Genomic DNA, 22027 nt, shown 5'->3' with positions numbered 1-22027 from the left:
CCCTCAGGTGCTGCCGGGCGCTGACCTGGGGGCTCCTGAACCCCTTTGGAGGTCAGCCCCCGAGGATCCCCCGTTCTCAAAGGAAATGAATCGCCGGTCTTTTGTGAGCCTGCGGGAGGTGTTTGGGGCTGTTTCCACCTGATTCTCGTATGTAATTCACCTGCTGTGTAGGATGCTTTCCTGAGGGTCACCAAAGTAGCAAAGGGTGAAGGCACGATTCGAACCCCGATCTTGGCCTCTCCGGCAGTCACAGGGCCTCGGTCAGATGCTTCCAGCCCCACGGGGCAAGGGGGTAGCCCCTAGAAGCCCCTACTGTCCACCCTTCCTAACTGACATGTTCACTCTCCCCTCCTCCTCAGACACACCGGCCCTCCCCGGACGCTCTGTGCTGAGCCCCTGCCCTCGCGAGAGAAGAGCAGCCGCCAGCTCGTGACCCCTGGACAGCCTGGGGACCCCGAAAGCCTTGAGGATCAAGAACCTGCACTGGGGGAGAAGAGGCTGGGGGGACTCGGGGTTAGTGCCTGTAGAGGCGCCCGCGCCCCAGGAGGCAGGCAGCGTCGCGGGTCAGTCGCCTGCCCATGGGCGCCGAGGGCGAGGGCGCGGGCCCTCAGAGCTGCGCAGTGCTCCGTGCGGGATTGAAGAGGGGACCCGCTGAGCCCCCGTGCGGGGCCACACGCGTGCTGAGCCATGGCTCGCCTTAGGGAGTCCTGGGGAGCCTCCCCAAAGGGCGGGAAGAGGCATTAGCAAGCTCTGGGAGTGGCTGCTGACGATGTGACTGGTCCCCGTGGCCAGGACCCGGCAGAGCCCCAGCAGGTGCAGCCTGGTGAGGGTGTCACTCTGGGCCCCGCTCCACGCGGCACCATGAACAACAACTTCTGCCACGCCCTGGTGGACCGGAGGCCCATGGGGGCCCCCACCTGCATGCAGCTGGGCGTCGTGCCCCCGCCCCCGCAGGCGCCCCTGCCCCCCGCTGAGCCCCTGGGCCCCGCGCCTTTCCTGCTGTACCCGGGCCCCGCGGAGCCGCCCTATTGCGACGCCTACGCGGGGGTGTTCCCCTACGTGCCCTTCCCCGGGGCCTTCGGGGTCTACGACTACCCCTTCGAGCCCGCCTTCATCCAGAAGCGCAATGAGCGCGAGCGGCAGCGGGTCAAGTGCGTCAATGAGGGTTACGCGCGCCTGCGCGGGCACCTGCCGGGCGCCCTGGCCGAGAAGCGGCTGAGCAAGGTGGAGACACTGCGCGCCGCCATCCGCTACATCAAGCACCTGCAGGAGCTGCTGAGCGCCGCGCCCGACGGCCCGGCCTGCGCGCCGCCCCAGCCGGCCGACGCCTCCCGCTTCTCCTCCTCGCCTTTCTTAGAGAACGAGGAATCCAGCCAGTGACCCGGCCCGAGGCCGCAGACCCCGCCCGTGGCCACGACAGCCTCCCAACCCACCAGCTCCGGGCGGAGGGGCCGGGGCGGGGGGCGGCCAGCGCCGTAGAGACGGGAGGAGCCCCAAGGTCCCGGGAGGCGCCGGTGCGCGCTGTGCCGCCTCCACGATGCAGCGTGGCCACTAGGGACCCGCAGCGCCGCGTCCGGCTCCACCTCCGCTTCTGCCTCGGCCCGGGCTTGGGGAAGATCGGAGCCCAGCTGGCCCCGGTGGCTCTGTCCTCCGTGGCCGCAGGCCGCTCAGGCTCGCCCAGGCGAGCCGGAGTCTCGGAAGGGCCATGCCACCGCTCTCCACGGATGGCCTCAAATATTAGCGACCCCGCGAGAGAGGACCTCAGAGGGAGGGCGGGGCGGCCCAGGTGTGACTGACCGGCGTGGGAAGAGGCGAGGTGTGCGCGCTGGCGGCTGCGCTGGCTGCCTCCGAAGTCCTGCTCCTCCCACCCCGTCCTGAGGGCCTGTCCTGGTGCCCAGGTTGGATAAGGACTGCGGGTTTTGCCCGGAGACCGTAAGCGTCGGGGGACACACTGGTACCGTGTTTGCACCCAATAAAAGGACTGCTGAATTTGCGATTTCTGGGTCCCCCCTACCCTCACCGGCCCTGGTGCCCACACGTGGCCCCAAGAGCGCTAGGAGTGTGTGTGGGCGTCTCCTGTTGGTTCTAGCGTTCTCCTACTAGCTGCAAAGAGTTTAGCATATGCCAGGGAGTGTGCAGGAAGGGCCCCAGGGCCCAGAGATGAGACACTCAGCCCCTGCGCAGGTGGCGCAGTGCGTCACCGCAGTGTGCAGGCTCCAGGATGTCCCAGGAGCCTTCCTTCCACCCCATGGGAAGAGGGTCACCATGACCTCATGGGGGGCATGCATGGGTTGGGGTGAGCCTGGGCAGGCCTGAGATGGGTTAGGCCACCCAGCACCTGCCCTGCCTTGCACGCCCCCCCCCCCCCCAGGTTCTCACTGCCCCTGTCCATCTCAGGCTGTATGCGAGTTCCCCTCCCAACCCCCACCCCTCCCAGGGGCAGATTGGGATGTCACTGGCTGGGCTGGAAGGAGTGACAGCTGCCTGGCCTGGACAGCAGGGAGCCGAGGGGAGGCTAATTTTACTGCTGGGAGCAGCTAGCATAATCCTCCCGCCCCCACCCCGCTGGCTCAGCAGGGCAGGCTTCGCCCGGCAAGCTCAGCGGCCCAGTCCCCAAGGCGGGGAACACTGGGGACGCAGGGAAGAGAGGGCCGCGGGGTGGGGGAGCAGCAGGAAGCGCCGTGGCCAGGGAAGCCATGGAGCCATCCTCACCCCAGGATGAGGGCCTGAGGAAGAAACAGCCCAAGAAGCCCCTGCCTGAGGTCCTGCCCAGGCCGCCCCGGGCTCTGTTCTGCCTGACCCTGCAGAACCCGCTGAGGAAGGCGTGCATCAGCATCGTGGAATGGAAGTATCCTTCAGCCGGGCCCTGGGCAGCTCGTGCTACCGGGGAGGGGCATGGAGCGCACTCCGAGGGCCCCAGGGCACTGCCCGGGCTTACTTGGCGGAGTGGTGGGGGGAGGGAGAGGAGGAAGAATTGGTGGGATATCCTGGGGCCCCAGTGGGCAGCCCTAGTCCTGGGTGACAGCCCTGACCGTCGATGGCTGGGCCTGTTTCACAGGGACGCTTGCCAGCTGTGCCCAAATCTGCAGGACCGGGGGCACCACGGAGGTCTTGGCAGCAGCGGTTTCTTGGGGAGTGGAAAGGGGGCAGGAAAGGGAAGTGATGGCCTCTTGAGAAACCCCCCCCATCGAGGGGGTCTGATGGTGAAGGGGGTGGCACTGGGATGGCTGGAGGCCTGGGTTGTGGGGAGTTCCGCCCCCCACGGCTCCACGACGCAGGCCCAGCAAGCCGGGCTGATCTGGCTGAGACCCCACCCCGGGCAGGGACTGCAGATCCCCTTCGGTGTTTGCATGAGCTCCGGGGTGGTGGGGAGAGAATGATGAAAATGCCCAGGGTTATTTGGGGGGAGGGGTAAGGCGCTCCAGAGAGGAGGGGAGGCCTGTGCAGGGTGGGTGCTGAGGGCGCGTCAGGGGTATTTGAAATATTTCTGAAGGGCTCTGGAAGGCTGGGCTGCCACCAGCTGCTCCCTGGAAGAAAGGCAAATGCAGGGAGAGGGCCGAGATAGCAGAGGAGAGAGACAGCGTGGGGCCAGGGTCCACCCCGCTCCTGCAGCGCACAAGCCCGGAACCTCAGCACACTCACCTGGGCTCCCGGTCCTCCCCCTGCCTCCTGCCTTCCTGCTGCTCCTCTCTTGGCCTCCGCCCTGACTCTCCTCTCGGCTGCTGGAGGCTGCTGGAACAGAAGGGGCTTTTCCAATCCCACCCTGTGCAGGGTCTGCCTGCTGGCCGCTTCCCCAGACTGCACCCCAGCCACTCACACTCCCCCTCCCCTAACTTCTCCGGCACCTGCGCTGGCTGTCTAAGTCCAGAAAGCAGAATGGCAGGGCCGGGGGTGCCATGGCGGGGCAGGGGGTGCGATGTGTGAATGTGTGGCTGGGTGGGAGTATACACACCCCACCCGCCTCTGGGAACCAGCCTTTATCTGGCCATCCCCTCCCTTTCCCAGCCCTGCGTGTGGGTGCTGAGCCTGGGGCCTGCCTGTTTCTCTGGGGGAGCTCGTGCGGGTACGCTGGCCAGAATCCCAGAGTCATAGCTCCAAAGAGGAAGAGGAGGCGGCGGGACCAAGTGCGTGCACCTGGCGCGGAGCAGTGTTAGGGCCTCCGGCCCTGAAGGCAGTTAACCCAGAGCTGGGCACAGGGCCATTGCAGGCCCAGAGAGACGAAGAGGAAGTTCCCTGTTTCTGAGGAGTGGGGGTGGGCTGCAGAGTAGGGAGGGGGCAGTGGGAGGAGAGTCCCCAGGCGCTGCCCATAGCCTGGCACCGCCGTCCTGGTCCGCACGGACCTAACGCTCTCCCCGCCTCAACCCCGCAAACACCATGCCTCCTTAACCCCGACGCCAGACCCTTCGAGACCATCATCCTGCTCACCATCTTTGCCAACTGTGTGGCCCTGGCCGTGTACCTGCCCATGCCCGAGGATGACAACAACTCCCTGAACCTGGGCCTGGTAAGACGGGGCCTGCAGCCCCAGGCGGGGAGGCCCCCAGGGGCCCTGCTGGGCCGGGGGTGCAGCTGAGATGCACACAGACCTTGTCTTCCCAGTGGCCTGCAGGGCACAACGCCACCTGTGCGGGATCCTGGATTGTCACCAGCCAGCGCCCAGCGGCTGCCCCGGGGCCCAGGCACCTTCTAAGCACCTGTAGGAGTCAACTCATTTAATCTGCACAGCTTCCCTGGAAAGTAGCCCCTTTGACAGATGTGAAACTGAGGCTGATTGAGGCCTGCTGGCGAGCCACGCAGATCGAAGCCCGATTCCCCCTCCCTGGCTGTGCCCCAGGAAGCGCTCCTTCAGGGCGGAGGGTGATCTGGGGACGGAGGGAAGATTCTGGAATGTGTATAATACACGTATACATCTCCCCTCCCCACCAAACGTGCCTGAAAGCATGCAAGGCCAAAGTTGTAGGGACGTTCAAGCTGGGTTGTCCAACCTCCTCCTCACCTGAGAGAGGAACAGGCCCACACTCACCCAACAGCTGGATGGTAACGTAATGGTCAGCATTTATGATGCTGGTTCATAAGCATCAGGCTCTGTGCTAAATAGTTTACTGCATGACGTGAGCCCCGGGATTACTCCTGGGGGTAAGTTAACACTCTGGGAGGTGACATCATCAGGCCCATTTCAAAGATGAGGAGACTGAGGTCAGGGACCCTCGGTCCCTTTCCCAAGGCCCCTCACATCTTGTCTGTGGGAGGGTCTCACTCAGGTCTCAGCACCCCGTGCGACCAAGGGAAGCCCTCGGTGGGCTGGGAACGGCGGCGCCACCGTCACAGCAGGGCCTTGCCTGCCTACTGAACCTGCAGGCGCGAGGGAGGCCGGGAGCCTGCGCCCGGGCCCAGCACAGGGCGTTTGACTCTGCCTGTCTGTGTGCGGGTCTCTGTGCGGTCTGTCTCTGCGATTCTGAATGTGTGCTCGCTGTGAGCTCCAGCACAGGCAGGCAGAGCGGGGCTGACCAGGGCAGGGCCATGGCGCCCCCCCCCCCACCAGGCCCTCCTCACCCTGCACGGAGTCCCCCTTTCAAGGCCTCAGACCCAGGAGTTGAGGACTGGGACAAGTGGCCCAGGCCTCCGCGAAGGGTATCGGATTACACCTTAGCGGTTCCGCTTCTGGAGACAAAATGGCTGCCAGGGTGTGCCGGTGGCCCTGTGTGTGGCCCTCCAGGTTGTGGGCTGCAGTTGCCGTACCTCGGGTTAGGTCTAGAGCTCACAGACATGGGCCAAGGGTTTTCCGGAAGAGGGGACGTGCAGTTCGGTGGGACATGGTGACAAGGAGGGGCCGGGGCAGCACCGCCAGCCCCTCCCTGAGGCCCCTGCCAGCCAGTTGCTCATGGCGTGTTCTCTCCATAAAACTCCTAAGAGGGCAGGGGGAGGAGGGAGGACGGGAAGCGGGGAGCCCCCTTCCTCCGACCCGGGGGCTGCCTGGCGGGTTCTGAGAAAGGCTGGGGGTTTCCAAAGGAACCGTAGGTTTTAGGAAGCGAGGCCCTGGTGCTAACTCTGCACTGCCTTTCTCCGGCCTTTAGCAGATGCGTATCAAGTGCCCGTCGTAGCTTTGGCACCCACTGGGCACAGAACTCAGAACAAAGGCGACCTAGTCCCTGTCTTCACGCGACTTCGTCAAACCCACTGTCTAGGGAGTGACGGTCAAGCCGACTGATGAGAGGGACATGGGTGAGGCTGGGGGACACCGAGCAATCCTGGGCGAGCACCCAGGCTGGTCCTGGGGCCGGGGCGGGATGTCGAAGCTGAGACCTGGAGGAGGACAGGCCCCGTGCAGTGCCACAGAGCCCCGAGCTCGGGAGGGCCCACACTTGGGGTTGATGCTCCGTGGGCAGCGCGTTGAGATGTGACGTTCGTTTGGTCTTGGAAGCTCCGTTTTGTGAGTGAGGTCCATGGGACGGTGGCATCCACGCCGGGAGCTGGCCCGTGCGGCTCACCCGTGGTCCTGGCTTGCTACCGCATCCCTGCCTCAAAGGGTGGCGTCTCGGCTCGACTCCTGGCCCCCTGGCTCCCCGGGGTGCCTGGCAGGGGCCTGAAGGCGGGAGTAGGGCGGCTCGGGTGGGGTCTGTGGCCTTTGGTGTCTCAGCTGTCCGGGGGAAGGGCTTGTCCCTGAGTAGGCCGTGTCCCTACCACGGGCAAGGCTGCGCCTCCAGGCCTGACCCCACGTAGGTGCTCGGCGTCTCAGCTGTTGCCTTTCTGTGGTGGAGGTAGGCAGCGGGTCTGCGGGACGGGGGATGCCAGGGCCCAGGGTGTCAAGCTGTCAGAGGGGTAGGGGTGTGTGTGTGGGGGCGGGGCTGGGATGGTATGTATCTGTCTCCCACAACACTAAATCGCAGCCAAAAAACCCACCGTGACGGGCAGGGAACCAGTGTGAGCAGCCTTGCATTTTAGTACATTGATCAACACTTGTTCCCTATTTTTCGAAGGGAGTCCCGTGTGTTTATTTGCACTGTCCTCTCTCCTGCACAACTGTTGTGGGCCTCTCTAGGGAAAGGGGTCGGGGTGGGCCGGGCAGGAAGAGCAGGCAAGGGAGGGAGCCACCTGGGCCGGAGTCTGCAGGCCAGAGTCAGAGAGAAAAGTGTGACAGCCCAGGGCGAGAGGGGTGGAGGGAACAGGCAGTGAGAGAGAGACTGGCCCAGGCGGTCCAGATGGACGGGAGGCGGGGCTGAGGGAGGTCACAGGCAGGAGTGGAGGGGACAGGTTCCTGACTGCAGGCCCCGGACAGAAGCAGGGGACAGGAGAAGGCAAGGCTGACACCCCGGTTGCGGAGCGGGGGACCAAAGCCGAAGCGGTGTCGCTTCCCGAGGCGGCAGCACAGAGCCCTCAGGGAGAACGCTCAGCAGGTGTCTGGAGGGTCTGGCATCAGAAAACCTCCCCGTGGCTCAGGGCACAATGGCGGGGGCAGAGGTGGGCACACAAGGCTTCCTGCAGATACCGTGCGGTGCAAGCCAAGGTGGGGACATGGGCACCCTTGGTGGTGGGCGGGGCCCTGCTGCTGTGGGAGGGGCTTCCCTGCGAGGTCCCTCCGGGAGCCCCCGCCTGCCTGTCCACCCAGCAGCATTTTCTGGGGGTGAAGGACCTGCAGCCCTGGTTTCCCGGGGGCCCCAGGCACCCCCGAGTCTGCCTGTCCTGTGTCAACGGAAAAGCTTGGGGTCCTCCTGGAACACAGGAGGGCACTGAGGCCCAGAGGGGGCAAGGACACAGGGTCCCCCAGGCAGGATGGAGGCTCTGGCTGCTGGTGCCCTGGCCAGCTGCGTGGATCAGGGAGTGGGCTCTGAGCTCAGCGGGACGGGCGAGGCAGTGTGGCACGGTGGTTAGGAGAACGGGTTCTACAGCCCAGATGTGTGCTTTCCAGCTGGGGCCCACTCACGCACCAGCTGTGTGATCTCGGACAGTTATCTGACCTCTCTGGTTCCTCATTCATAGAGTAGGAGTGATGTATTCTTTAAAAAAAAAAAAAGATTTATTCATTTATTTTAAAGGGAGAGAGAAAGAGAGAGAGAGAGAGATCTTCCATCTGCTGGTTTACTCCCCAAATGGCCACAATGGCCAAGAGTGGTCCAGGCTGAAGCCAGGAGCCTGGAACTCCATCCTGGTCTCCCACATCGGTGACTGGGGCCCAAACACTTGGGCCATCTCCTGCTGCTTTCCCAGGCTTGCTTATTTATTTATTTATTTATTTATTTTGACAGGCAGAGTGGACAGTGAGAGAGAGAGAGACAGAGAGAAAGGTCTTCCTTTGCCGTTGGTTCACCCTCCAATGGCCGCCGCAGCTGGCATGCTGTGGCCAGCACACCGCACTGATCCGATGGCAGGAGCCAGGTGCTTCTCCTGGTCTCCCATGGGGTGCAGGGCCCAAGCACTTGGGCCATCCTCCACTGCACTCCCTGGCCACAGCAGAGAACTGGCCTGGAAGAGGGGCAACCGGGACAGAATCCGGCGCCCTGACCAGAACTAGAACCCGGTGTGCCGGCGCCTCAAGGCAGAGGATTAGCTTAGTGAGCCGCGGCGCCGGCCTTCCCAGGCTTATTAGTGGAGAGCTGGGTCAGAAGTGGAGCAGCTCGGGTTCAAAGCCAGCTCTCTGACAGGGGATGCCCAGGTCACAGGTGGTCCCTACTGCCGCCCCCGACATTGTGTTCCTGAGGGAAGTTTCTGGCTGAGCCAAGACCTTCTACCAAGCAGGTCCCCAGGGGCCTGGGCCTGGGCTGCCCAGCCAGGAAGCCATGGAGACCCCCAGCTATCCAAGGATTACTACAGATCAAAGCATCCCTCTCCCCTCCACCCCTGTCTCTCCACCCCGATTTCTTTAACCCTTCAATCTCTCCCCAAAACATCCAACTAGCTGGTGGGCTCCTGGCGCCCTACGCTGATACCCAGCGCCCCAGCAGGCTGTGCTCCCTGGCCTCCGTGCCCACAAGGCAGCTGCTGTTGTTGGGCCCATGTTACAGATGAGTAAACTGAGGTGCGGAGGAGTCAGCACTCAAGCGCATGGGCTGTGTCACGCCTGGGGCGGAGAGAGGAGGAGTCACCCCTGCCCCTTGGGGAGAGGCTCCCAGGGCCGGCCTGCTGCCATCTTCTTCCTCCAGGCCATGGAGTTGCCACCTGCCCCGGGGGGCCACAGCCAACACTCAGGGTGTCCAGCCCCGCCTCTCAGGAGCTGCCTGAGGCTTGGGGAGCCTGTGGTTAGCACAGGAGAGCGAAGGCTGCGGAAGGGGTCACACAGAGGCACCTGTGCCCGAGGAAGGGCAGAGAGACACCCAAACACAGGTGGGAGCCAAGACCAGGACCCGGGCCCTTCCAGACTCGGAGCCAGCTCCACCCCTTAGGTGCTGCCTGCTCCCAAGACCCAGAGCAGTTCTGCTTCCGTAGGGGGGCCCTGGGTGATTCCAGGGAGACATTCAAGGGCCACCACGCCAGCCCAGGCCAGCCCAGGGGGCCCCTGTGAGCCAGCATGGTGACAATGGGCGTCACTAGTTACCGGCCGTGGCCTGGAGACGGAAGCATAGGCTGCATCAGCTCCTGTCACTTCAGAGCAGTCCTGGGTCTTCCAGGAAGCCAGAACGTGGCTCCGAGTAAAGGACAGGAGGCGCCCGCATCCAGGACTGACCCCTCCTGAGGGAGCAGCAGTCTGGCAAAGCCAGCTGGAGGACAGCAGGGACACAGGGGGAAGAATGAGAAGCTAGGATCGCCCGGTGGGTGCCGAGCTGGTGAATGGCCCACCAGGCGAGGACACTGCCCACCAGGCTGCCCTCCCAGTGCCCCAGGGACTGAGGAGTGAGAATGCAATGAAGGTGCATTCCTGGAGGCCTGCCTGCCGCCAGCCTGGGACGGGGTGGGGGTGGGGGGGGTGGACACAGGGCAGTGTTTGGAATGCCAGAGGTGGGGCCAGCTGCCTCCCACCAGGGAGGATGATGGACCCCAATGTCAAAACCGCCCCAGAGAGTGAAGTCATCACTGGCCAGGCCTGTCCCCAAGTGTTCCAGCGCGACACGACAAGGGGACAGCGTCCTGCCTCAGCCTTATTTCCAAGCTCTGGACGGCTGCCCGCTGTGTCCAGCCCCTTCTGGGCTCCAGGGCGGGCACCGCCCCCTGCCGCATTCCTGGGGCTCAGGTTGCCGCTTGCTGCCGCTGGGAGGCTGCGGCCCAAGCCTCTGGCAACCAGGGCGGTGTCTTTATATAGGGTCAGGAATGTGCTGCCACCTCCTCCTGTGGCCACCGCCTGTCCCACCTGCTTGTGGGGCAGGCTGAGGCCTGGGAAGGACCCCCTAGCTCTGGCCTTGCCCTTCAGACACCCAGGACCCACAGGGCAGCCACGGGGAGCTGGAAACGAAAGGAAAACCTGACTGTCAGCCCAGCGAGGACCCCGCTCCCGCGTCTTGCACCTGGCACCCCCTCTGCCGTTCGCGCCCCCTCCCTGTGCCAGGGCAAGGAGCTGTGGATGCTGCAATAACTCAACAGCAAACACCTAGGGCCAAGCCCTGGCTCTGGCTCTGTGGCTCCGTGGATCATGGGAGAGCAATGGAGCCGTCAGGTCCGACCAACCTGCCTCCCAGCTGGGCCTTGAGGTTTTGTCCTGAGCGCTCAGCTCCTCTGTGGCCTCCCCTGGGCGAGGGGACCACTGTGTCCACCCTCTCCTGACTGTCAGACGCACTGACCTCACACTCCGTAAATGTGCATTCCATTCGCACTGACAGCCAAGGCCACTCACCTGGCAGTGAGAGACCGGGGACAAGGACCTGACAAATGCATTCGGATGTCCCAGGGCTGTGTTTCCCTCCTTCCTCAGCTTGGCTTGGGGGTTGAGCCCGCAGAGTGTGGATTCGAACTGTCTGGATACTTACAGGGTGCTGCCACTCGGTAGCAGTGTGCTCCTGGACCCCCTCTGTGCCTTGTTTTCCTCATCTGTAAGATGGGAGTGAGCCCGTTCGCACAGGGCTTGGGTGAGGGTTAAATGCAGTGTGTGTCTAGAATAGGGCCAGGTGCATCGGTGGCTGCTGCGAGAAGCTTGGGTGTTACCACCTGGCTCGTGCCTTCTCCCGGCTCCCTTTCCCCTCCCTGCGCCCCCTTGCCAGCCCCCCTAAGTGTGAGATGCTGGGCCAGGTGTCCAGGATGTGGCCACAGTGGAAAAACTGACTCTGCTCCCAGGTTGGGCAGGGGCCTCCTAGCCCTGGACCCCTCGCCTCCCCTGAGTCTCACTCTCATCTGTGAAAGACCAGAGGCCAGGTGATCAGGGCTGATCTTGGGTCTGCGACGGAGGTGTGCAAGAAACGTCCTGCCTCCCTCTGCAGCCGCTTGGTGTGGGGCTGGGGGATCTCGGGGTGGGCGTTCTGGGGGCTGTGATCATTCATAGTCAGATCTTCCGCCTGCACAATAAGGCAGGCTTCCCCGGCAAGGCTGGACCCTTCCTTGGGCTCCCAGAGCCCCCCGGGTCCTGCCACCCGCTCCGGAGCCCGTGAGCTGTACTTTTTTTTTTGTAGTTTTTTTTTTAACTTTTATTTAGTAAATATAAATTTCCAAAGTACGGCTTATGGATTACAATGGCTTTTTCTCCCCCATAACTTCCCTCCCACCTGCAACCCTCCATCTCCCGCTCCCTCTCCCATTCCATTCACATCAAGATTCATTTTCAATTATCTTTATATACAGAAGATCAATTTAGTATATATTAAGTAAAGATTTCAACAGTTTGCACCCACACAGAACATAAAGTGTAAAATACTGTTTCAGTACTAGTTATAGTATTAATTCACATTGAACAACACATTAAGGACAGAGATCCTACATGAGGAGTAAGTGCACAGTGACTCCTGTTGTTGACTTAACAAATTGACACTCTTGTTTATGGCGCCAGTAATCTCCCTAGGCTCTTGTCATGAGTTGCCAAGGCTATGGAAGCCTTTTGAGTTCGCGGACATCGATCTTATTTAGACAAGGTCATAGTCAAAGTGGAAGTTCTCTCCTCCCTTCAGAGAAAGATACCTCCTTCTTTGATGACCTGTTCTTTCTACTGGGATCTCACTTGCAGAGTAGTGTCTGCTAATACTAACTGATAGAATAAAAAAGGGAGAGAATGATCCAACATGGGAAGCAGGATACACAGCAGACTCATAGAATGAGAGATGTCCTAAACAGCACTCTGGCCTCAGAATCAGCCCTTAAGGCATTCAGATCTGGCTGAAGAGTCCAGGGAAAACCACGGGAAAACCAAAGACACTCTGGCAAAAAAAAAAAAAAAAAAAAAAAAAAAAAAAAAAAAAAAAAACCTAAGTGAGCTGTACTTTTGAGATCTCCCAGCTCTGGAATGAATCACAGACTTTAGCAAGCACACCCCAGGCTCCTGCTACGAACCTGCAGCAGCTTGAAGGAAGCGGGTGAGGGCAAGAACCTGGAAGGAAAGCAAGCATCAGTATGGGACAAGCATCTTGCAATGGCCAGACCTGCCCTGCCCACCTGGGTACTTGCTGGGAGGCCCCAGGAGTGGAAGGATGTGTAGGGGCCACGTTGAGTCTCCTCCCAGCCCAGGCACCCCCGCCCTGCCCCCTGTGTTCCTCCCCCTCCAACAAATCCGCTTCGCCTCCTTGAAGCAGGTGTTCCGCAAGGAGTGAGTCACACCAAGTCCAGTGTCTCCTGCACCCGCAGGATTTGTGAGGCCTTGACTCAAAGAAGGGCGATGTTCAGGCCCAGGGATGGGGGTGGGCAGGCCTGTGGTGCCAGACACCTGACCAGGGAGAAGTCGTTCTGATGTTTCGGCCTGATGCCCTTGCCTAACCCTCCAATCAGTCATTAATGCTCTGTCTGGGGGCTTGTATAGGCCCCAGAGCCCTCCACGGGGACACAGATGGCCTGGGAGACTGGTTCCAGACCAGGCCTCAGTGTTTGGGACAGAGATGCTGGGGAAAGAAGTGGCACAGGCCACAGACGGGGAGGTGGGCTGGGCAGGTTCCTGTGGAGGGCGGCCCAGCCAAATCCCGCCCCCCCCATCTTCCCACAAGCCCAAGGCATTCCAGGTGGGGCAGCAGCTAGGGCTGACCCTTGGGACGCAGGATTCAGCCTGAAATTGGAGGCAGTGGGATGGAGAGGGGGTGTGTGGTCCAAGCCCTGCTTTGTTCAGCTCAGGACTTGGGGAGTGCCAATGCCCCAGGAGCAGGTGCAAGGTCTGTGGTTCAAGGTCATGCACCAGGCCTACCTCCAGCCAAGTGTGGAGTGGGTGATGGGTACAAAAACCCTTGTAGGAGCTGGTGCCAATGCTCCCACCTTAAAAATGCAGGCAGGTGCACGGTGCTGGCCCGAGCTAGGAGGCCAGGGAGGCGGGAGAAGGTCCTGTCCCCTTGTGTGGTGGCAGGGACTGAGGTCTGCTATCTTCTTAGGAACAGAGACCCCAGGGTCGCACCTGCCCTTGAGTCATGTTGCAGTAGCCATCCCAGCTTCTCAGCATTCATTCCTTCAACAAGCATTGCTTGAACACCTACTATGCGCCCTGCAGCATGACGTGCTCTGAGACGCTCGGCGGGGAAAGGCCAGTCTGTTTGTGATTTCTAGTCATCCGTGGGCTGCCTCGTGGTCCTCCTGGCCTGGGGCCCTCACAGCTCACGCCACAGGGGACCCGCCTGGGACTGACTGGTCCGGCTTGATCTGCTGCTCACGCACAAGCGGGGAAGTTGCTGCAGATCACCATAAAACAGACCTAGTGCTGCTCAGAGCTTGCACCTACCTCGTCTCAGAGCGCAGCAGCAGCCGCCCACAGCCTGCCCCAGGGTGACCACACCGGGACGCTGGTTCCTTCAATCAGGCACACGGATCTGCAGGGCAGGCGCCGCCCCAGGTGTTGGCAAAGGAAACTCCCTGCTCCTAGGGACCAGGTCAGGAGAGGCAGCCTGAAGGGTTCGAGAATGCCCGGAAGGTCAAGTGCTGACCACTGCTACCGAGAGATGTACAGTGGGGTCAGAAGACGGAGGGAGGAGGGGCTTGGAGGGACATCCGGGTGATCTGGGAAGAGCATCTCACAGAGGGGACAACAGGGCTGAAGCCTTGAACCCCAAATTTCATCTGGGTGAAGGGACTTACACCTGGGGGTAAGATGTCAGGACCCCCGGTGGGGGAGATGGTGCTTGTTCAGACAAAATCCCTGCCTCAGCCACCATCGGGGTGATGGGTGCCTTGGCCCCTCTACCCAAATGCTATTGCAATGGGGAAAGACCTTGTCTGTCCTGCTCTTGGGGCCGAGAAGCCGCTGGGATTCCCGCACCGTTAGGGACACGCATGCGTACAGCGGGACCTGGAGGAGGCTGCAGCCCGCAGAGGTGGTGTCTAGGGGACAGGGAGGACACAGGGTTAAGGGGTGACAGGTCGGCCCACGTGACAGGTGGAGGGCCAGGATGGGCAGAGGCACCGAGGCTGGGGCGGCTGGGGGACATGGAGATCATCCCAGTGGGCCAGAGGTACAGCCAGTAGCCAGCAGTCACATGTCACAGCGGGCTCTGCCTGCCATGGAAAGCGCCAGCACGTGACCGGGAGCCATGGCAGACCCGCAGGCGAGGCAGTGAGACCCCTGTAGAGAAGGGGCTGGGGGTGGGCGAGCAGAAGGCAGGAGAGGGGAGCAGCAGGGGCGGGGCAGGATGCAGGGGACGTTAGGGGCCGGGGCCTGGTGCGCGGGAAGAGCGAGGCAGGGGGAGCCCAGAAAGAGCCTTCGGGGCCTGGCTTGGTGCTGTTGGGTGAGACAGGGGCATGGCGGGAGGGTAGGTTTGCTGGGGGAGGAGTCCAGTGTGGAACAAGTTGAGTTGAGTTCAAGGTGGGCCAAAGCAGAGCCCTGGTGAGCCCCGGCTGGCCTTCCGTGAAAGCCAGCAGGCCAGTGGGGAACTCTGCCCCCGCACCCTGCACCATGAGCATGGTGCAGGGTGCGGGGGGCAGAGTCACCCCATGGCCCGGTGTCAGAAGAGCCGTGCTCACGGGCTCCGCAGGGCGCCCAGCGATGCTGACACCAACAGCACACCATCCAATCCTCAAGATGACGCTTTTTCATTTTTAAAGATTTATTTATTTATTTATTTGAAAGAGAGAACCAGAGAGAGAGACAGAGAGAGGTCTTCCCTCTGCTGGTCTACTTCCCAAATGGCCACTATAGTCAAGTCTGGACCAGGCAGGAGCCAGGAACTCCATCAGATCTCCCACGCTCGGGCCATCCTCCACTGCTTTCCCAGGTGCATTAGCAGGGAGCGGGATTAGAAGCGAAGCAGCCGGGACTCGAACCGGCACCCACAGCGCCGGCCCTGAGATGAGTCTTTAGGGCAGTTGGTGCCCTCTTGGTTTTACAGGTGAGGGTCTGAGAGACCTGGGAACTTCCCCAAAGAAACAGAGTCCTGGGGTCAGACACGGGCTGCCTCCCTCCTGCCTGGGCAGACTCCTGGGATGCTGTAGGGTTGGTTAATGACTTTGATCTTGGGGAGACAGCCAGAGCTTGCCCAGGTTACCCGGCCCAGAGCTTAATAACTATCAGTGGAGTGAATACTCCAGTCCCCTGTGAAAGCCCAAGCCCGGGCTGGGGAGGCCTTGGGGCCAACCCAGGGTGACACTGGCGACCCTGCGCTCATGGTATAAGATTGAGCCTGGTCCTCCTCCAGCTCCTCCTGGGCCAGGCCCGAGCTGTGTGCACACCCAGAATTCCTGGGGTGGCGAGTTCTCAGTCCAGGCTCTCCAGGACAGGGCTGTGGGCAGGAGGGCAAGGAGAGCTGGGCCTTGGAGCCCTGGGCTGTGGGACCTGAGTGACCCCTTCTGAGGCCCGTGGCCCTGATGCGCCAGGCGATGGCTGGACAGACAGTGGCAGGTGCAGGCAGCTCTCCGGTGGTGCGCATGGCTGTCTGCCCGGCCTGTGAGCAGCACAGCTATTTTGGGTCCTGTTTTCCCTGCCCTCAACCTTACTCTGTCTGTGCCCTGGGGTGGAAATGACCTGGAAATTTAAATGCCGGCTGGACTGCACTCTCTTCCTATACACCTTTGCCTTACTGTGGCCTGACTCCCAGGGGACCTCCAACCGCGTCCAAAGAGACCGGAGACCCCACCCCCACCAGTGCCCCATTCCACTGCTCCCAGCAAGGCCGCTGTCGGGACCTCCCTCTGTGCTCTCCTTCCACGAAGCACTGGGCCCTGGATTCCCGCCTCGTGCTAGGCACAGAGCTGACCAACAGGCCCCTCAGGACGCGGCTCTGTTGCTTTCTGGGAGAAGGAAGCTTTGGGGTCCCAGATCAGCAGCAGGAATTGGGGTGAGGTCAAGGAAAGCAGGTCTGGCTCATACATGTCTCAGTTTAGGAGAAAGGCCGCTCTCAGGAAAACACCGTGCACACGAATGAGCCATCGGGAGCCTGCGTCCCACGCCGCACACACCTGCCCCTTGGAAGCAAATCAATGTCCTCAAGTCACGAACGGATGGGGCAGCCCGTTCCCATCTGGCTCTGCTTAGAGTAAAGGGGCTGGGAGCCCGCGGCGTGGCCCTGGCCCGGCAGTGGGTGTTGGTCCCTCGTGGTAATGGGGCCTGCACCGTGGGGCAGACTCGCGCGTGTACAACTGCAGGGGCCAGCAGTCACCTCTCTCTCTCTCTCTCTCTCTCTGTCTCTCTCTGTCTCTCTCCCCCCCCCCCCCTCTCTCTCTGTCTCTCTCTCTCTCATACACACACACCCCTCCGGGAGCTGTGCAGTGCTGCAGCCCGGCCCAGGCAGCAGGCTGGTCAACAGCTCCTTGGGAGGCTGGGTGGGCTTTGCTAGGGGCGACCCTGGGAGCTGCCCAACCAGGGACCAAGTGGCTGCAAGGAGAGCAGCACTAGCCTGGTGCCCTGTGCCTGACGTCTGAGGCAGGGAGCCCTCTCCTGGGCCGGAGGAGGGGGAGGGAGGGCAGCCAGCGGTGAGCATGCCGGGGGCCAGGCTGCAGGCCAGCAAGGCCTCGGTGAGAGGATGGCTTTGGGGTGAAGACCTGCAGGAAGTGTGGGCACTGGCGGGTGTAGGGGTGAGGTGAGGAGGGGACATTACAGGCAGAGGAAGTACAAGTGTCCTGGGGCAGGCAGGGGCTCACGGGCTAAAGGGGACAGAGAGGGGGGGGAGCAGGGGTGCCCTGGGGGTGTGTGGAGGACAGGTGTGACCAGCCCCCCCCCCCCCCCCCCGTCCAGGAGAAGCTGGAGTACTTCTTCCTCACCGTCTTCTCCATCGAAGCCGCCATGAAGATCATCGCCTACGGCTTCCTGTTCCACCAGGACGCCTACCTGCGCAGCGGCTGGAACGTGCTGGACTTCATCATCGTCTTCCTGGGGTGAGCCCAGCTCGGGGCGGGGGTGGGCAGAGGCTGGGCCTCTCTGCGGACACCGCCCCCCAGCACCAACACCCCGAGGCAGACGGAAGCACAGCACAGGCGGGGTGCAGTCAGTGACACACCGCCCGCCCTGCGCCCACCAGTCGCAGCCCCCTGCCCCACCAGGCGTTCCTCCATCCCTCAGCCCCTGGTGTCTGCTTGTTTATCTGGAAAACGAGCAGGACAGAGACAGGCAGAGAGAACTCCCGTTCACTAGGTCACTTCCCAAATGTCCAAATGTGGACAAGACCACAGCCGGGAGCTGATTCTCACCCCGGGTCTCCCCCTTGAGTATCCGGGACCCAGCTGCTTGAGTGTCCCTGCTGCCTCCCAGGGGCTGCACTCGCAGGACGAAGCCTGGGGACCCAGGTGTGGGGGCATCGCAGCCGCTGGGTCCAGCGTCCACCCCAAGAGGCTCAGTTCTTGACCGCGTGCTGCCCTTCAATCGGCACAGAGCACAGTGGGTGTCTGTGGCCGGCGCAGGGCTACTCTCCGTGAATCAGCCAAGACAGGCGAGTGCAGAGTGACAGTGTCAGAGCCCAGGGCCACAAGGGCCCCAGTGCTCTGCACGCAGAGAGGCCCAGAGGCTGGACTGGCAGAGGAGGACACAGAGGAAAAGTCTCTGGAGGTGGACAGAAGGGAGGAGACCTGGGGAGTCAGAGGGGGTGACAGGAGGAAGGCTGGGGGCAGTACAGCCTGGGGGGAGCTGGCTCTGGGCTTTCTGCTCCAGGCCACCACTGGGCAACCTACAGCCCACATGGAGTGTCCCCAGCCCCAGGCCAGGGACCCCAATGCTGCTGCAGCACCCAGAGCACACATGACAAATGGATCACAGCACTCTGCACCCACAGCACACATGGCTAATGGATCACAGCACTCTGCACCCACAGCACACATGACAAATGGATCACAGCACTCTGCACCCACAGCACACATGACAAATGGATCACAGCACTCTGCACCCACAGCACACATGGCTAATGGATCACAGCACTCTGAACCCACAGCACACATGGCTAATGGATCACAGCACTCTGCGCCCACAGCACACATGGCTAATGGATCACAGCACTCTGCGCCCACAGCACACATGGCTAATGGATCACAGCACTCTGCACCCACAGCACACATGGCTAATGGATCACAGCACTCTGCACCCACAGCACACATGGCTAATGGATCACAGCACTCTGCACCCACAGCACACATGGCTAATGGATCACAGCACTCTGCACCCACAGCACACATGGCTAATGGATCACAGCACTCTGCACCCACAGCACACGTGACAAATGGATCACAGCACTCTGCACCCACAGCACGCGTGACAAATGGATCACAGCACTCTGCACCCACAGCACACATGGCTAATGGATCACAGCACTCTGCACCCACAGCAGACATGGCTAATGGATCACAGCACTCTGCACCCACAGCAGACATGGCTAATGGATCACAGCACTCTGCACCCACAGCAGACATGGCTAATGGATCACAGCACTCTGCACCCACAGCACACATGGCTAATGGATCACAGCACTCTGCACCCACAGCAGACATGGCTAATGGATCACAGCACTCTGCACCCAGCGCAGACATGGCTAATGGATCACAGCACTCTGCACCCAGAGCAGACATGGCTAATGGATCACAGCACTCTGCACCCACAGCACACATGACAAATGGATCACAGCACTCTGCACCCAGAGCAGACATGGCTAATGGATCACAGCACTCTGCACCCAGCGCAGACATGGCTAATGGATCACAGCACTCTGCACCCACAGCACACATGGCTAATGGATCACAGCACTCTGCACCCACAGCACACATGGCTAATGGATCACAGCACTCTGCACCCACAGCACACATGGCTAATGGATCACAGCACTCTGCACCCACAGCACACATGGCTAATGGATCACAGCACTCTGCACCCACAGCACACGTGACAAATGGATCACAGCACTCTGCACCCACAGCACGCGTGACAAATGGATCACAGCACTCTGCACCCAGAGCAGACATGGCTAATGGATCACAGCACTCTGCACCCACAGCAGACATGGCTAATGGATCACAGCACTCTGCACCCACAGCAGACATGGCTAATGGATCACAGCACTCTGCACCCACAGCAGACATGGCTAATGGATCACAGCACTCTGCACCCACAGCACACATGGCTAATGGATCACAGCACTCTGCACCCACAGCACACATGACAAATGGATCACAGCACTCTGCACCCACAGCACACATGACAAATGGATCACAGCACTCTGTACCCACGGCACACATGGCTAATGGATCACAGCACTCTGCACCCAGCGCAGACATGGCTAATGGATCACAGCACTCTGCACCCACAGCACACATGACAAATGGATCACAGCACTCTGCACCCACAGCACACATGGCTAATGGATCACAGCACTCTGCACCCACAGCACACATGACAAATGGATCACAGCACTCTGCACCCACAGCACACATGACAAATGGATCACAGCACTCTGCACCCACAGCACACATGGCTAATGGATCACAGCACTCTGAACCCACAGCACACATGGCTAATGGATCACAGCACTCTGCACCCACAGCACACATGGCTAATGGATCACAGCACTCTGCACCCACAGCACACATGGCTAATGGATCACAGCACTCTGCACCCACAGCACACATGGCTAATGGATCACAGCACTCTGCACCCACAGCACACATGACAAATGGATCACAGCACTCTGCACCCACAGCACACATGACAAATGGATCACAGCACTCTGCACCCACAGCACACATGACAAATGGATCACAGCACTCTGCACCCACAGCAGACATGGCTAATGGATCACAGCACTCTGCACCCACAGCACACATGGCTAATGGATCACAGCACTCTGCACCCACAGCACACATGACAAATGGATCACAGCACTCTGCACCCAGAGCAGACATGGCTAATGGATCACAGCACTCTGCACCCAGCGCAGACATGGCTAATGGATCACAGCACTCTGCACCCACAGCACACATGACAAATGGATCACAGCACTCTGCACCCACAGCACACATGACAAATGGATCACAGCACTCTGCACCCACAGCACACATGACAAATGGATCACAGCACTCTGCACCCACAGCACACATGACAAATGGATCACAGCACTCTGCACCCACAGCACACATGGCTAATGGATCACAGCACTCTGCACCCACAGCAGACATGGCTAATGGATCACAGCACTCTGCACCCACAGCACACATGGCTAATGGATCACAGCACTCTGCACCCACAGCACACATGACAAATGGATCACAGCACTCTGCACCCACAGCACACATGACAAATGGATCACAGCACTCTGCACCCACAGCACACATGACAAATGGATCACAGCACTCTGCACCCACAGCACACATGGCTAATGGATCACAGCACTCTGCACCCACAGCACACATGACAAATGGATCACAGCACTCTGCACCCACAGCACACATGGCTAATGGATCACAGCACTCTGCACCCACAGCACACATGACAAATGGATCACAGCACTCTTCTCTGTTGGTCTCAGCATCCTTTCTAATAAAATACACTTCTCTCTCAGGCATTACCACATCAGCCAAGCTAGCAGGGGTGAATCCTATTCACCTTCTCTCCCTTGGGCCTTTCCACAGCCCCCTCCCCCAGTGGGGTGGGACACGGGGCCCCATGCCCCTGGGACAGTGGCCTCTCTGACCGGTGGCCTCTTCCCCTCCCCTGCACCCTAGGGTCTTCACGGCGATTCTGGAACAGGTCAACGTCATCCAGAGCAACACGGCCCCGATGAGCAGCAAAGGAGCCGGCCTGGACGTCAAGGCCCTGAGGGCCTTCCGTGTGCTCAGACCCCTCCGGCTGGTGTCGGGGGTGCCTAGTGGGTGGCAGGCCCCTCCCTCCTCTCCTCCCCTGGCCCCACGTCCTCAGTGCTGGGGCCCCCGCCCACCTTGGGGTCCCAGAGGCTTCCCAGATCTCCGGAGAGGGAGGGCAGGAGACCCAGTGGGAGGTGACTCCTCTCCCTCTGCCCCGCCCCAGGTTTGCAGGTGGTCCTCAACTCCATCTTCAAGGCCATGCTCCCCCTGTTCCACATCGCCCTGCTCGTCCTCTTCATGGTCATCATCTACGCCATCATCGGGCTGGAGCTCTTCAAGGGCAAGATGCACAAGACCTGCTACTACATCGGGACAGGTGAGCCCCCAGGGAGGGGGCTGCAGGGTGGGAGAGGCCCTGGGACCACTCTAGTGGGGCCACCTGGCCCGTGAAGAAGAACCGGGTAGGCCATCGCCTCCCGCACCTGCTGGCCTTGAGAATGGGCCCCTCCCGTGAAGGGGGAATTGGAGGGGTACAGCCCTGCAGGGTCAATGCCAGTCCCAAACCCAACTCAAGAGAGTCAACTGTGGCGGAGCCACCGGTGGTCCCGAGCCCACCCATGTCAGCCTCCGATCTGTATATGTAGATGGGGTCTTCACAAACAGAAACCCCTCTCCAGCTGGGGCTCCCGACTTTACGGGAGAGGGACCCCATCTGGCCATCAGCATCCTGGCCCCATCGTCAGGGCATTGGGCCTGCCCAGTAACCACAGGCAAGGCGGGACAT

The 22027-nt window shown here is 61.1% G+C and overlaps 2 protein-coding genes across 2 annotated transcripts in view; both read left to right on the top strand.

Annotated features, from left to right (window-relative positions):
* The first annotated feature begins 707 nt into the window (after positions 1 to 707).
* ASCL5 (achaete-scute family bHLH transcription factor 5) lies at positions 708 to 1435 on the top strand. The gene has a single exon (XM_008268746.4). It carries the CDS (start codon positions 862 to 864, stop codon positions 1378 to 1380), a length of 519 nt encoding a protein of 172 aa, XP_008266968.2. The 5' UTR covers positions 708 to 861; the 3' UTR covers positions 1381 to 1435.
* Positions 1436 to 2485: 1050 nt separating this feature from the next.
* CACNA1S (calcium voltage-gated channel subunit alpha1 S) overlaps positions 2486 to 22027 on the top strand; it is a gene marked incomplete at its 5' end in the record, with an annotated part of 59870 nt that continues 40328 nt past the window's right edge. Inside the window, 5 exon segments of the mRNA NM_001101720.1 lie at positions 2486 to 2848; positions 4399 to 4504; positions 17204 to 17343; positions 21166 to 21308; positions 21467 to 21619. Coding sequence (NP_001095190.1) covers positions 2697 to 2848; positions 4399 to 4504; positions 17204 to 17343; positions 21166 to 21308; positions 21467 to 21619 — 694 coding nt within the window.

This window comes from Oryctolagus cuniculus, chromosome 13 (assembly GCF_964237555.1).
Source record: "Oryctolagus cuniculus chromosome 13, mOryCun1.1, whole genome shotgun sequence".
Taxonomy (NCBI): Eukaryota; Metazoa; Chordata; class Mammalia; order Lagomorpha; family Leporidae; genus Oryctolagus; species Oryctolagus cuniculus.
Note: the sequence above shows the minus strand (reverse complement) of the source record. Positions and strands in the feature narration are given on the sequence as shown.

Excerpts from the sequence above, each read along its gene's own strand:
- ASCL5 (XM_008268746.4), top strand. The coding sequence starts at position 862 with ATGAACAACAACTTCTGCCACGCCCTGGTGGACCGGAGGCCCATGGGG.